At 37.1% G+C, this 15,836-nt stretch overlaps 3 protein-coding genes across 4 annotated transcripts; all 3 read left to right on the plus strand.

The window, feature by feature from the left end:
* The first annotated feature begins 366 nt into the window (after nt 1-366).
* On the plus strand, nt 367-3,142 carry LOC110609015 (probable endo-1,3(4)-beta-glucanase ARB_01444). Its single transcript, XM_021748319.2, has one exon. The coding sequence runs from the start codon at nt 665-667 to the stop codon at nt 2,879-2,881; it is 2,217 nt and encodes a 738-aa protein (XP_021604011.1). The 5' UTR covers nt 367-664; the 3' UTR covers nt 2,882-3,142.
* A 1,765-nt stretch (nt 3,143-4,907) lies between these two features.
* On the plus strand, nt 4,908-11,012 carry LOC110609016 (proline-rich receptor-like protein kinase PERK8). 2 transcript variants are annotated; one of them, XM_021748320.2, is made up of 8 exons: nt 4,916-6,599; nt 7,379-7,786; nt 8,498-8,584; nt 9,094-9,164; nt 9,421-9,503; nt 9,746-9,893; nt 10,242-10,403; nt 10,493-11,012. In XM_021748320.2, the coding sequence occupies exons 1-8, from the start codon at nt 5,591-5,593 to the stop codon at nt 10,709-10,711; spliced, it is 2,187 nt and encodes a 728-aa protein (XP_021604012.1). In that variant the 5' UTR covers nt 4,916-5,590; the 3' UTR covers nt 10,712-11,012. The 2 variants fall into 2 exon arrangements, with proteins under 2 accessions (XP_043809960.1, XP_021604012.1); XM_043954025.1 differs by lacking the exon at nt 7,379-7,786 and having other exon boundaries at nt 4,908-6,599.
* An 889-nt stretch (nt 11,013-11,901) lies between these two features.
* Nucleotides 11,902-13,700, plus strand: LOC110608586 (cinnamoyl-CoA reductase-like SNL6). Its single transcript, XM_021747853.2, has 5 exons — nt 11,902-12,198; nt 12,330-12,502; nt 12,606-12,791; nt 12,891-13,044; nt 13,153-13,700. Exons 1-5 carry the CDS (start codon nt 11,988-11,990, stop codon nt 13,455-13,457), a joined length of 1,029 nt encoding a protein of 342 aa, XP_021603545.1. The 5' UTR covers nt 11,902-11,987; the 3' UTR covers nt 13,458-13,700.
* Nucleotides 13,701-15,836: the final 2,136 nt, after the last annotated feature.

The following is a 15,836-nucleotide window of genomic DNA, read 5'->3' on the forward strand; positions in this document are numbered from 1 at the left end:
GATGATATTGCAGGATATAAATTGCTTGTTTTTTCAACCCAAAATCTAAGCATGCAATTGACAAATCACCATACTACGTACCTTAATACAAACCCATTAAGCAACAACACAATAATCTCCTCTCTACCAAAACAAACTTCCTGCTGCCAATTTTTACATATTACTAATAGTGATTGCATAATAATAATAATAATATCAATCTCGTCCAAACTCTGCCTTCAAAGAACAACTTGAAGTAGGCTCTTCAATTTCCTGGCTTCCTTTCTTCTCAAGCATACAACACTCAAATCCCAAATTCTTATTCTTTTCTTTTCCTGTTGGGATCAAATGGACCTTTTCTCAAGCATCTTGCAATCATCACATTTCTTAAACCCTGACTTCGAATCCTTCACCACCTTCACTTCAAATCCAACTTACGTCTTCTACTTCCCTTGTCCTCCATTTCCGTTTCTTCAACAATACCTCAAAGCCAAGCCTCAGCCCCACAAAAACACTGCATTTCCAACAATCCTGCTCTAATCATTGAAAGGAAACTCATAAAAAATTAACAGACTAGTCAAACAAATTCCTCCATTTCCTCGCTCTTTCCTCTGCACGAAATCCCAACTAATAATTTATTATCTTAACGAAGAAATTCACCAAATACGCGTCCCCACTGCAGGAAATGCTGAAAAAACTGGGCAGGCGGGTCAAAACCTTAGTGACCAAGTCCTTCAAAAAGCCTCGTAGACATCCACCTTATAAATCCCCCACGCCAAGTTCCTCTCCATCGCCACCACCACCACCTGCTTCATCACCTCCTACAGCTTCAACCATGGCTACACAATCCCATCTCAGGCCTGCTACTTTTCCTTTTCTCTTCCCCAAGGTTCAATCCTCTGTTCTCCCTGATCCTTCTCTCTTCTTTTCTCCTTCCCTTCTTTCCTCCCCATTGCCTACAAACACTTTCTTTCAGAACTTTACTCTTAAAAATGGTGATCAGCCTGAGTATATCCACCCTTATCTCGTTAAATCTTCTGAATCTTCGATTTCTGTATCTTACCCATCTCTTTTTCATAATCCATCTTTCATCTACCAGATTTTTATTCCTGATATCACCATCTCTGCATCCAATAAAACCTACCCAGGTTCGAATAAAAGTCATATCATCTCTTCTTATAGTGATCTTAGTGTCACTTTGGATATACCCTATTCAAATTTGCGTTTCTTTCTTGTTAGAGGAAGCCCCTTTTTGACATGTTCCGTAACTGGCAATACTGCAATTTCTATATCAACGATCCACGCCATTCTTTCGTTTTCTTCCAATAATTCACTGACCAAGCATACCGTTACGCTTAATAACGGTCAAACATGGCTTATATATTCCTCTTCGCAGATAAATTTGAGTCACAGCCTTTCTTCCATCACTTCTGATGGGTTTTCGGGCATGATCAGGATTGCAATATTGCCGGAATGTGACCCAAGATATGAAGCAATTCTTGATCGGTTCAGTTCTTGCTATGCGGTATCAGGTGATGCAGTCTTCACTAAACCTTTTTGTTTAGAGTATAAATGGGAAAAGAAAGGGTGGGGGGATTTGCTTATGCTTGCACACCCTTTACATGTCAAGCTTTTATCGGGTGAAAACGTTATTGTGTTAAATGATTTCAAGTATAAAAGTATCGATGGTGATCTTGTTGGTGTTGTTGGAGATTCCTGGTTGTTGAAATCTGATCCCATTTCAGTAACTTGGCATTCGATTAAGGGTGTCAAAGAGGAATCATTTGCTGAAATTGTCTCTGCACTTTGTAAGGATGTTCAGGATTTAAATGCATCAGCTATAGCAACCACCTCATCTTATTTTTATGGAAAATTGATTGCAAGAGCAGCAAGGTTGGCTTTGATCGCTGAGGAGGTAGGTTTTCTTGATGTGATTCCGGTGATAAGGAAGTACTTGAAGGAAACAATTGAGCCATGGCTGGATGGTACATTTGGTGCCAATGGTTTTGTCTATGATGATAAGTGGGGTGGAATTGTCACAAAACAAGGTTCAAGTGATTCTGGTGCAGATTTTGGATTTGGAGTCTATAATGATCACCATTATCACATAGGCTACTTTCTTTATGGCATTGCTGTTCTTGCAAAATTTGATCCATTGTGGGGGAGGAAGTATAGGCCACAAGCTTATACTCTTGTGGCTGATTTTATGAACTTGGGCAGGCGGTCAAATTCAAATTATCCACGTTTGAGGTGCTTTGATTTGTATAAATTGCACTCTTGGGCTGGAGGCCTAACTGAATTTGCCGATGGAAGGAACCAGGAGAGCACAAGTGAGGCAGTGAATGCGTACTATTCAGCAGCTTTGATGGGATTAGCCTATGGAGATACCCATCTTGTGTCCATTGGATCAATGCTTGCTGCAATGGAGATTCATGCAGCACAAACATGGTGGCAAGTTAGAGAGGGTGATAACTTGTACGAGGAAGATTTCACTAGAGAGAATAGGGTGGTGGGTGTTTTGTGGGCTAACAAGAGGGATAGTGGGCTTTGGTTTGCACCTGCTGAATGGAGAGAGTGTAGGCTTGGAATTCAGTTATTGCCCATATTACCTATCAGCGAGGTTTTGTTCTCTGATGTGGGCTTTGTAAGGGAGCTTGTGAATTGGACATTGCCAGCTTTAGGAAGAGAAGGAGTGGGAGAAGGGTGGAAAGGCTTTGTCTATGCATTGCAAGCAATTTATGACAAAGAAAGTGCTTTGAAGAATGTCAGAAACTTGAATGGTCATGATGATGGTAACTCACTTACTAATCTCTTATGGTGGATTTACAGCAGATGTTATGAAGAGGAAGAATGGTGTGAGGGAGGTGGGAAATTCTGCTGGTTTGGTCACTATTGTCACTGAATTTGTTTCCTTATAATTGACACAGGATTGAAAAAGAATTGAAAGTCCTCATCAGAGTATTTAAAGAGGAAACTGTTGTTTTTTAGGACTAAATTGGGCATTTATGTTAATTCATTTTCAGTGAATTTGTTTATGTTGTTTTTTTTATAGTGAGTGTCTATATGAATATCAAATATGAATTGGAGATATGCTTTCTCTAATGCATTACCCTTATTATTATATGCAAATTTTATACAATAAATACTGAGCTGCTTACGAGCATAGTCCCTGCTTTAGCTTCCTGCCAAATTGTTGGTCATTAACTGATCTCCATAATTATTTTATTTGGAAAAAGGAAACATTGAAGTAGAACTACTGCATACCCTCTTTTTATTCTATTGAAGCCTTTGGTGAACTTATTTTGCCATGAAAAAGTACTGTTTCAATCTACTTATTGTATTTACAGCAACATGCTATTGAGTAAATGACCATGTATGCTTTTGGCATGTCATATATATTTAATTTCAAAGGATGTCAAAGTGAGATAGCTTGATGTTTACAATGTTTCATCTGAATCACATCCAAGGAAAAGTTTACACTTCACAATACACTGATTCTGTACGCATACTTATATTTGTTGAATCACAAAAATCTCCAGGTTCCCTTGTCTTGAATACAAAAAGAAAGTTGTCACCATTGTCAAAAATAAGTTTCTTTTGGGTTGTGTAGGATATGTAAATATCTTAAAGCTTTTACCTCAGACTTTGTAACAGGGAAAAAAAATGTTCAAATGCACTGTGATAGTGGTTGGAGTTGCAACAATGGTGACTCTGCAAATTGCAATCTTTATCGTTTGATATGCAAAGCTCAAACAATTTCAGATTGCATCTGAACCGGAGAGTTTCACAGGCACTCAGGGCTGCCTGCAAGAATGTGCAATTGCGTCCAAGTTTACTTGTTTGCTTGTTCTTTAATTGCAGAATGGACAGTGGTTACTATTTCTTTTGTTCAATAGGTTGCTCTTTTTCTTCATTTATAATGTGTTTGGTTTACTAATCTGATAATGTCTGGCAAGAAAAATCATTACTATGGTCTATTAAACATACTGTCGTTGTCTTGGTGGTTCATTTAGAATTAAGCCCTCCATAACAAATTTCTGTTACATTATTATATTTATAGCTTAGAAGTTTAAATAGAACTTGTGAAAAATAAAATATCTTCAGCATCTTATAGCAGCATTTGCCCCACCAAATTATGCCAATAATTTTGTGATCAGGTAAGTGCTTATGTCATATTCTATTTAAAATAATGGTAATTTATATATAAAAAATCTAAAATTTTAAAAACTATATTTGTAATGAATTTTGAAATTTATAACTGGTAAAACGACACTTTTCTTTGCTCAACTATTAAGAAACCAACCTATTCATTGTTAGTTCAACAACTATTTTGGGATAACTATTTTTTTGAGTATTTATTATAGAAAAAACCTAAACTTAAGAATGCATTAGTAATTTTTTTTTTTCAATTATTTAATCTCATGTTATAAACTGCCTCACATAAAGACTGAAAAAGAAAAGCCACTCACACCAATCTAATAATTTCGTTTATTTGATTTCACATTCAAACAACTTGACAGTTGAAAGACTCTGCAGGTGGAACAAATATAAAATACAAAATAATTCTTGAAGCTTGAGAATCTTCCTCTGCATATGAATGGTATTGGCATCAGAAGGGAAGCTGACTTTCTTGATATTACATGCACACGATGACCAATTATTTCAGCACCACCACTCAGTCTTACATCATGTGCTTGATTCATTATGAAATATATATATATATAAGACATTTGCCTCAAAATAATTTTTATTTTTATTTTATTATAAAATAAAAGTTTAATGTGTTTAAATTAAAAATTTATCTCAAGAAAGTTGTAAAATTAAATGATAAAGGCAAAATCTTAATTTTTGATTTTATTCTATTTCAAGATAAGAATTTGACAAATTCCCAATGTTCTTATCTCATAAGCATAATTCAAGTAAATAAAAGTTTTCTTTTTCCAACTAAAAAAATATTTTCATGTTATGTAATTATTATTATTATTTTTTAATAGAAAACAAGTTAAGGTGGTGAATGATGATGGTGTTCTGCTTCAGAACATGGTGTGAATGAATTTAGCAAAGACAGAATTTTCTCCTCTCTACTGCACATGTGAAGTAAAGTTTACTCCCAAAGTTGCCCCCACGTTTTCTTTGCATATTTTATGGGCGGACTTCCTCTTTCCATTTTTTTCTGTTTTCTTGGAAAAATCCACTTCAATTTCTAATATTCCAACCTGTAACAACAAAAGCCTGCCCCAAACATCTTCATGTTGAAGATGGGTAAGGCTTTTTTGAACTTTGAGCTTCTGGGTTTTCTTTTTTTTCATTTTGGTGATCAGGGTATTGCTGCATTTGTCCATTGACAGTTTACACTCCATTGTAGTGTATAAAATTTGGATTTTTGGTTAGAAGAAGTTAAAGCTAGGATTCAAATTCTAGTGTTGGTCAGATAGGGATTTCTGTGCTGAATTTTGGTTGGTTTTTGTGAATTTGGATTTTTATTGAGCCATCAGTAATTAGGAGGAGAATTTTTTAATTGGAATTATATTGAGGTGTTTGGATATATGCAGTGGGGAAAGTTGCTTGCTTGAGATTTAGATGTCTAGATTTGATATGGAGGTATAGTTTCATGTACATTTTGTTGGATACAGACATGGCCTCAACAACATCACCTTCACTAAACTCTTCTCCTTCTGCTGTTCCACCAACAGCTTCCTCCACTGCCTCACCCCCAGCCCCTTCTTTACCATCAAATTCTACATCCACTTCACCTCCGCCAACAGTAAGTTTGCCTAATCAGACCACTGATCCCACGGTCCCTTCAACTCCTTCTAACTCTTCAACTCCACCCCCTCAATCTCCCACGACAGCAATTCCGGCTGCGCCCCCTTCATCACCGCTAGCATCTACAACAACGCCCTCAACACCACCACCATCTACATCACCTCCATCACCCCCGGCATCTCCACCACCAGCCCCTCCAACATCACCACCTCCATCAACACCTATTGCCCCTCCTCCAGCTATCACTACTTCACCTCCCCCTCCACCACCAGCGAGCAGCTCTCTCTCTCCCCAGTTCTCCCCACCTACTCCTGTTGCATCCCCGCCTTCCCCTCAAGCTGTTGCCCCTTCTCAACCTTCTCCTGTTAATGTCTCTACGCCTCCTCCTGTTGATTCACCACCTCCACCAGCAGTAAAGGCCCCTGCTGCACCTCCAAATGTTCGTTCTCTGCCTAGTAGTCCTCCACCTGTAACTAATTCTCCTCCCACGTCTGCATTGCCATCTCCACCTCCTTCTGTCCCGTCAACTTCTATGCCACCTGTAATGCCTCCTGTTTCTCCAGATAATTCATCAACAACAGGAACTTCTCCATTGTCGTCCATGCCCTCTATCCCTACAGAAAAGCCAACTGCAACGTCAACTAATGATACCAATATCTCCGCAAAGACAACATCCACTGGTGTGCGGAATTTAAACACTGGGACTGCAGTGGCAATAGGCATTGTGGTTGGGTTTGTTGTACTCAGTTTCCTCATGATGGCTGTATGGGTTGTGCATAAACGAAAGAGAAGGCATGCTAAATCAAAAATTGGGTACACTATGCCTTCCCCATTTGCCTCCTCCCAGAATTCAGGTAAAGAATTGACTTTTCTTATTGCTAATACCTTACTGATATCATTTATTGATTCTGTAGAATTTCCAAAGTAGTTATACTTGTTGGTAGAGGCTCTGTTAGTTTATAATTACTATATGCAGACTCTGAACTTCAATCTTGTCATAAACTTTGGGCGGTCTGTCAATTGAAAAAGTCTATCCATTTTTCTTTTCTTAAGTTTATATGTATGCACTGGATGTATGATCTTATATATAAAGAAATACGAGGCTTAATGGATGAGTTATGAGGGATTTCTTTTATTTTGATCTTGGACGCTAAGGTCTAGCGATTTGGCAACTCAGGTAACAGCTATATGGCCTATTCAAATTAATTGAGTTTTAAATTTACTTGAAAATCTATCTGAGCCTTTTGGCTTATGGTCGTGATTCCTATTCTTCCAACTACATTCTGCTTGGGCCATATCCATTTTCAATTCTTGAATAGTAGCTACCATAATCTTTGTATAGCCTTCACTTGAAACAGACTGATTCAGTTCTGTTCATCTTCTGAATATTTAGTTTGTGGATAAGAACATAAACTTAGTCTGAAAGTTCTTATATTTTGTTTTCAAAGTTCCAGAAGTTGCTAGTGTTCTCTTTAGGTTGTTTCCAAACTGATTTGAATTATTGAACTTACTTTTGTTGAATGACAGCCTAAAACTTTGAGTTAGCTGGCATTTATTTTGAATTGTAGTGCAACTGCTGCAAAAAAGAAAAAAAAGAAAAAAAATTGATGAAGAAGTTTTGTTTACCATGCAGAATCAGTATTTGTAAGACCCCATTCTCATGGACCTTTGAGAGGAAGCCCTTCTGGCAGTGACTTCATGTATGGGCCTCCAGAGCCAGGAGTAAGCACTTCGAGGTCATGGTTCACATATGAGGAGCTAGTCCAAGCCACGAATGGGTTTTCAATACAAAATCTTTTGGGTGAAGGTGGATTTGGTTGTGTATACAAAGGTAAGCTGGTGGATGGTAGAGAAGTAGCGGTAAAACAATTAAAGATGGGTGGTTCTCAAGGAGAGCGTGAGTTCAAAGCAGAGGTTGAGATTATCAGCCGAGTGCATCACCGCCATTTAGTCTCATTAGTAGGTTACTGTATATCTGAGAGTCAAAGATTGCTCATCTACGACTATGTCCCAAATAATACCCTTCACTACCATCTCCATGGTAAGATATGAAGAAATTCTTCATTTTGAATACTTTTGCTCTATCAGCATGAGTGTCAGTTGTGGAATTTTCAATATTAGTCTTCTTATGGACTTTGAACTTTATCATTTCCTACTAAGTTGCTTGGTCAATTCATGTGATGCTGGCAGACATATTATAAGAACAGGGGTTAGTGGATTATAATATTAGGTTGCGGGATATTTGCTGAGTAGGGGCTATTAGGCTTATCATATTTGCATCCTTTGAATGGGTTTGCTCAGGAAGTATAGTCAAACATTAAAGGGAACCTGCAAGGATGAATAATCCACTGTTTGAGAGCTGTTCTTATCTGTTGAACCCTTCGAAATATGGTATTTCTACAATTATATTTGTTTGAGTTTGAACCTCTCAGAGCCTAGTCCTTCTCTGTCAGGGTTGATGCAGCTGTGTGCTTTGTGCTTTGGTCGTTTTTTTTTTTCTCAATTGATTTGTTTAATCAGGAGTATTTGGATAAAAGGATGGACTAGGGGGTGAATAATCTTTTTTTTTTTTCTTGAGATTATTAGGGTTTGTTGCTGTCTTACGACTGTTCCTAAGTATTGCTGCTTTCTCCTTAGGCTTAATGATAATCAGTCTTAATTTATTCTCATTATTGCTAGTATTTTTTTTTCCTTCTTTTGTTGCATTATCTTGCAAATCCAGTAAAATGTTTTATTTGTTGCATTATTGCAGGTAAAGGCAGGCCAGTTATGGATTGGGCAATTCGTGTCAAGGTTGCTGCTGGAGCAGCTCGTGGCATCGCTTACCTACATGAAGACTGTAATTTCCTAGTTCTTTTCCTAGCTTCTTTTAAATATTTTTCAAGCTTTTCTGCTTAGTTTTATTACGATTATGGTCACTATCTGGAGTTCCAAAAGTCTGAAGTGCTGATGTTCTCTCTTCCTCCATCTCCTCCCCCTCCTACAATTGTGTGAGTTCAAAATTAAAATCAGAATACAGAGACAAACCATAAATGCAAAATTAAATGGAAATCCACAAAATTGTGTACAATAAGATTGGTGAATATGTGTGTATAACCTTCTTAAATAATGAGAACAAAGAGACATAAATAATTGAAATGGTTCTTGATTGTTATACAAAATTAACATGCTCATAGCATATGTATGAGCTTTAGAAAGGAAATTTTGTAGGGGGCGATTTACTCACTGCACATTTTAAATTCAACTCTCAAGTTTACATATTTTACTATATTTCTTCCTTTCTCTCGTGCATTCCTATTTACAATATATATTGAGATGTTTTTCCCTCTAATTTGTTATGCATATCAGGTCATCCCCGCATTATCCACAGGGACATCAAGTCATCAAACATCCTTCTTGATAACAACTTTGAAGCACGGGTATGCCTGTTTCTGCAAATCTATGTTTTATTAGGAGCCACAATTTGTTCTAGAGAAGATTGCAAATGTCGATACATTGTTGATGGAATATCTCACCTACATGTTAATTGTCTTCTTGACATGGCATACTTTTAGAGAACAGCTAATATCTCCTGTTAAAATGCCTTAGCAAATAAAGCTGATTGTTTTTCCTTCTGTACTGTAATTTCTTCTGCTACCGAATTGTGTTTCTTAAATTGTTTCTTTTCTAACACAGGTTTCAGATTTTGGGCTTGCAAAGATAGCACTGGAACTGGATTCAAACACTCATGTAACAACACGCGTGATGGGAACCTTTGGGTAGGTGAAACATCAATGCTTCTATCCTTAATAGATGCTAGTGTGTGGTAAAACTAGTGTTATAGACATTGATCTAGGAAAAATCAAAGAAGGGCTGGCATTACTTTAAAGGTCCACATTATTCTTTTATAAGTATGATTTTGTTTTTTAGTACAAAGGTAATATCATGCATATAAGAAAAATCCTTAAGGTTCCAGCAAATCCTTCTCTATATTTATTTGTATTGGATCTTCGATTTCCAGGTATATGGCTCCTGAGTATGCAACAACTGGCAAGTTGACTGAAAAATCTGATGTTTATTCTTTTGGGGTTGTGCTTTTGGAGCTAATTACAGGCCGTAAGCCTGTTGATGCCTCTCAGCCATTGGGTGATGAAAGCCTAGTTGAATGGGTAAGCTGTTAAAATGTTAATTTGTTACTTATCGTCTTTTAGATGCTTTACATTTAATAATGTATGCATAGTTTATGGCTTGTAATATATTCTAATCGGTAATGCCGTGTCAGATTTTGATTATCTGATCTGCCTTTTCTACTTCCTTTAAATTATTAAATTCAGAGCAGTTCTGAATGCCACATTCACTCATTCAGCGTATGTTATACTTGGAGATGATTATGCGTACCATCATCTGCTTTATCCCTCCTTTATTGGGTTTCTTTCATGGAGAGATATTTTATATAAAAAGATCTCCAGTAATTTATTTGATCATATAGTTTAACCCAGCTTATAACATGTTGTCAGGCTCGACCACTGCTTGTTGAAGCACTTGATAGTGAAGATTTTGGAGCACTAGTTGATCCAAGGCTGGAGAAGAACTATGTCCCTAGAGAAATGTTTCGGATGATTGAGGCAGCTGCAGCTTGTGTGCGTCATTCAGCTGCGAAAAGGCCACGAATGAGTCAGGTGATTTGGTATTTCTGATATCTATTTTCCTTGCTTCTTTACTGTAATGGGCAAACCTAGTAATAGATTCTTGCTTTTCACTTCTCCAGTTGGTGAGAGCTTTGGACTCATTAGATGAGTTGTCAGATCTATCTAATGGAATGAAACCTGGCCAAAGTGAAATCTTTGACTCAAGACAACATTCTGCAGAGATCAGAATTTTTCAGAGGTTGGCATTTGGTAGTCAAGACTACAGTTCAGATTTTTTCGATGACAGTCGAAGTAGCTGGAGGAGTCGACAGCATAGCCGGAGTAACTTCATGCCATAAATGCATCTCACTACAGAATTAATTTGAGGTTCAAGACTTCCATGGCAAACAATTATCTTAAATTTCCAATCTATAACACAGAACTTGATAGCAGGCTGACAGCTTTGCTGAATCCTGGATTTTGAGACCCCTTAATGATTTTGCTCATCTTGGAATCAGGGCACACCGAGTACAGTCTCTAATCAATATGCTTTTTCTTCTAAGGTTGCATCATTTTGTATTCTTTTATTATTTCAATTCATTGACAAAGCTTTAATTTCTGTATATTTTATACATCCAATTAATGCAAGTCTCCTTTTTCTATTGTACTGAACCCAGTTATGCATATACTACTCTAGTCAATGAACTGAATGAAGCTGAGTACAGTGTTTCTGAATAACGGTTGGTTGGTCAGTCTCATCAACCAGATCAGAAGACATTTTGAAAATTAATGGTTAATATCTAATCATTATACATAGAATTAACAGTTATATGTACTAATGCCATATTGTGTGAGTTTTACTGAGTGTTACCAGTACGAGAGGAACAAAATCCCCTTCCTCCTATCACAGCAGATGATTTCAAAGAGACCTTACTCAGACTCTGGAGAGAAAGAGCTACGGAGCTTTCTTTCCTTTCATATAACTGCCATGCCAACTAACATTTTTAATCTATAACATCTTGACAACTGGCCGACATTCCCACTCATTTAAATATCCTTTTATTTTATTTTCTGTCTCCATCTTAATTAAATCCTAACTATTCTTGTAACACATTTCCTATCAGATATTGGTTATAAGTAAGTTTAAATACGAAATTTTGATTTAATTGGACCAGATTCTTGACCTTAAATAAAATTGGATTTTGAGTTGAAATTCAGGGATAAGTCTAGGGTTGCGTCAAAAAAGAATTCCATTTTAGTTGAACTGGTACTTTTTAATAAAAAAAATTAAAAAGAATAGTTTAATTAGGTTTAAAAAAATATAAAAATTAGATTTTTTTTTTTCTCGTTCTCTACCTTCTTTTCCAGAGCACGCACCTCTTGAATGAGACCGGAAGTGGACGCTGTCCAGGCTTTGGATCAGCTGAATAAGTGCCATTTGTAACATGAGCGTGAAAAAATGATAAGAAGATAACAGAATGATGTCCTCATTGTCTCAAGAAAACTACACTTACCACCCTCGTGCAATTTCACCTAACCTTCTCCATCTACTACTACTGCCACCCATATGTCCTGCAGCCATCTCCTATCTTAAGTACTACGCTTTAGAACGAGAGACGAGAAAGAGAGATAGAGATGGAAGAAGTGGTGCTATCAAAACCGGTAATCCTACCAGCTTTCCAGGCAGAAGAAATCCACTGCATTGGAAGAGCTTTTAGCTCCAGTTTGAGTGCACGAGAGAAGAAGCTAGTCTGCGTCACCAGTGGGAACTCTTACTTGGGTTCTCATATAGTTAAGAAGCTCTTGGCTAATGGCTACCTTGTTCGAGTCACCATTCAAAACCCAGGTTGGTAAAACATAATTGTGCTTAAAAATGGATATTGTCAATTTTAACAGACATGCTTCTTTAGTTTTCTTTTATATGTTTTTCTATTTTGATTTTACTTTAAACCCATTCTTTGGTTTTTGCGTTACTAGTGGATTTTGAAGACGTAAAGCAACTCATGAAAGATGAAGAGATAGACCAACTAGAAAGTGTTGTAGTAGCAAAACTACAAGATTTGGAAAGTCTTTGTGAAGCATTTAGAGGTTGTCATGCCATTTTCCACACCTCATCTTTCATAGATCCGCATGGGATTTCTGGTTATTCAGTACGTTTACTGTACTATGCAAAAACTGGATCGTGATATTGCTTGTCTGCAAAATCGAAAAGAAAAATAAAAATAAGTCTATTGTGCTGTGCAATATGTGCAGGAAAATAAGGCATTTCTGGAGACTGAGGTTGCAAGAAATGTTATTGAAGCTTGCAGTAGGGCAGCATACGTGAAGAGGTGTATTTTCACTTCTTCTCTTCTTGCATCTGTCTGGAATGATGACAATCTAAACAGAGCTATAGATGAGAGTAGTTGGAGCAACGAGGAATTCTGCAGAGAAAACAAGGTAGTTAAATATCATTGGAATTTGACTTCAGATTAACAGAAAAATCCATGAAATTCAAATAATCATCTAATCTTCATGTCTAATGAAAATGGAGAACAGCTTTGGCTTGCCTTGGGGAAGACGAATGCAGAGAAGGCTGCTTGGAGGAAGTCAATGGAATTGAAAGTGAAGCTTGTAGCAATCTGCCCTGGCCTTCTCATGGCTCCTTCGTTCCCCTATGCTCACAAAGACACTTCTATACCGTACCTTAAGGGTAACGATCACAGTGATGGATCTTTTTTTTTTAGTATAATTTGCTCCATTCATGAATAGAACTAGAAGAGTGCTTTCTTGATGATAATTTGCTGTTGATGGTATACAGGGGGCTCGGTCATGCTACGACGAGGCATGCTAGCAACCGGAGATGTTAACAAGGTAGCAGAAGCACACGTCGTGGTTTATGAAGCCATGGATGATGGAGCCTTCGGGCGATATCTTTGCTTTGATAAGGTAGTAGAAAGATTGGATGAGGGGATTCAACTGGAAAATGAATTGAAGAGGCATGGACTGCCATCTGGAAGTTTGGTGTTAGCTGAAGAAATAGAAGAAATACACAGCAAACTTTGTAATTCAAAGCTAGCCAAATTGTTACTTGAAGGTTCTCAAGGCAAATCTTGCAGGCAGTGACTCAGTAGTCTATCATTGATGACGTGTTTTGTGATACTAATTCATGAACCATGTTGGGCTCACAACAGATACAATAATCTACAGCAACTCCCATTAATTTATTCCTGGAAATGGAAAATGAAACAGCTAGGCAGAAAAGACTGAGCACAAATTCAAATCATGCCAGAGTAGAAAGTGAAACTGGTAATGAGAATTAATGAATACTTAAAATTCAAATTATGATAGTCAAGTGATTTTCTATTAGCACTTTATTTTCTTTGAAGTGAATAGCAAGTATTACTTATATAGGAAAGGATTTGATTTCATTTATATATTTTTTTTGAACCGAAAATTAGGGATTGGGGAATAAGAACATTAAATTTTTTACATTTATTTAGATACATTTAACATCAGATTAAACTTGTGAGTGTTGTGTGAAAAAATAGAGTGGATAAAAATTATGAGACGGAATATAATTAATTTTATATATTTATTATGAAAAAAAAGTATAATTAAATATATATTTATATATATATATTTTTTTTTTTTGAAAAGGAGGGATAGAGCCCTTTAATTTATTATACGATCATGAAAAATATTCATACAGTCAGCATCCAAGAGGAGCTTAATACTAGATGAAGGCAAATCAATAAGACTCATACCAAAAACTCCACCATGCGCACTATTCGCAAGATAATCAGCTACCATATTAGCTTCCCTATATATTTGCACGACCTTAACCTCCCATTCCCGCCGGATAAGAGCTCTGCAATTAATAAGTAAAGACTGCAGTCTATAAACACCACTGCCTTGACCTTGAAGAAGCTGAACAGCAATTTGAGAATCAGTTTGAATAACAATTTTCCGCCATCCCCTACTCCAAGCCACATTCAAAGCATGATATATGGCCCATAATTCTGCCTCAACCACACCACAAACTCCCAACACACAACGAAAACCAAGTAGCCATTTACCAAAACTGTCTCGAAAAGAACCCGCACAGGTTGCAGCTCCTGAATTTTGACGCACACTACCATCTGTGTTGATTGTAATCCACCCTATAGCTGCTGGTGTCCAGGCCACTCTAATCACTCGACATTGACGTTGAATAGAAGAAGGAAAATAACCATTCCATGCTTGATATATTTCCTTAGCCTTGCCCAAGATTAGTGGGCGAGAAACTGATATTTGGACTCCAAGATTGAAGGACCGTTCATTGCGAAATTTCCAAGCCCACCAAACTGTAACCATAAAAACTACAGGCCAGGGAAGCTCACCAATACAAAAAGAGCTTTTAAGACACCAAGACAACCATTCCCGGATATCAACGAAGCCAAAAAAGGTTTGGACTTCACTAGCAGGTAATAAATTAAGCCAGCAACTCTTAATAAAGTTGCAATCTCTTAAAACGTGTAGCACCGACTCAGACTGAGTACCACAGCTCATACACAAGTCTGAATTAATCCATCCTCTCCGAAATCGCTGAACATTGACCATAATTTTCTCATGGGCAACTTCCCATAGAAAAACCCGCATCCTCTACGTGCCAGGTGCTTTCCAAATAAGCTTCCATAATGGTAAGGCAACTGGTAAACCACATTTCTCCACTAGAAGAGAGTACCCCGTTTTAACTGAATACTGTCCACTAATGGAATGTCTCCATATTATTCCATCCCTTGAGTTAGCATCATCATGTAGGCAAATGGGGAGTAAAAATGCTAAAACGAAATCAGGTAGCCATAAAGACAACCGATTCCAATCCCATCCATATCCAGGGATCCAATAATATCTCACAACCACCTCTAATTCCAAAGGATCAATAGGAGCAGAAACCAATCGGAAAAGAGGTCCAACCGAAAGCCAATCATCTTGCCAAAACTTAACATCAGTACCACTACGAACGTCAATAGAAACACCACTAGAAACTAATTGGAGGCCCCAGCATAAAGCCTTCCAATTCATAGAGGTACCAGGAGGTACTCGAAGATTCCAAGAAATTCTACCATTATTATATTTCCAAAGAAGACATGAGATCCATAAGTCAGATGGGTTCATAAATGCCCGCCAACATAATTTACCCATCATAGCTTGATTCATTAATCCAAAATTCCGAATGCCCAACCCACCATTTTGCTTTGGATATAGCAAAGTTTGCCAATTAATCAAATGAACAGCAGAATCCCCACTGTTACCATGCCAAATAAAATTACGACAAAGCCGCTCCATTTCCTTACAAATAGACACCGGTAATTTAATAGATTGCATAGTATAAATAGGAATAGAGTTCAAGACTGATTGGACAAGCGTTATATATATTTTTTTATTCCATCTTTATTAGCACTCTTGTAATATTTTTTATCGAATAAATCTGATAAATACAAAATTTTTATTGTTTATTTT

This window comes from Manihot esculenta, chromosome 2 (genome assembly GCF_001659605.2).
Source record: "Manihot esculenta cultivar AM560-2 chromosome 2, M.esculenta_v8, whole genome shotgun sequence".
Classification (NCBI taxonomy): Eukaryota; Viridiplantae; Streptophyta; class Magnoliopsida; order Malpighiales; family Euphorbiaceae; genus Manihot; species Manihot esculenta.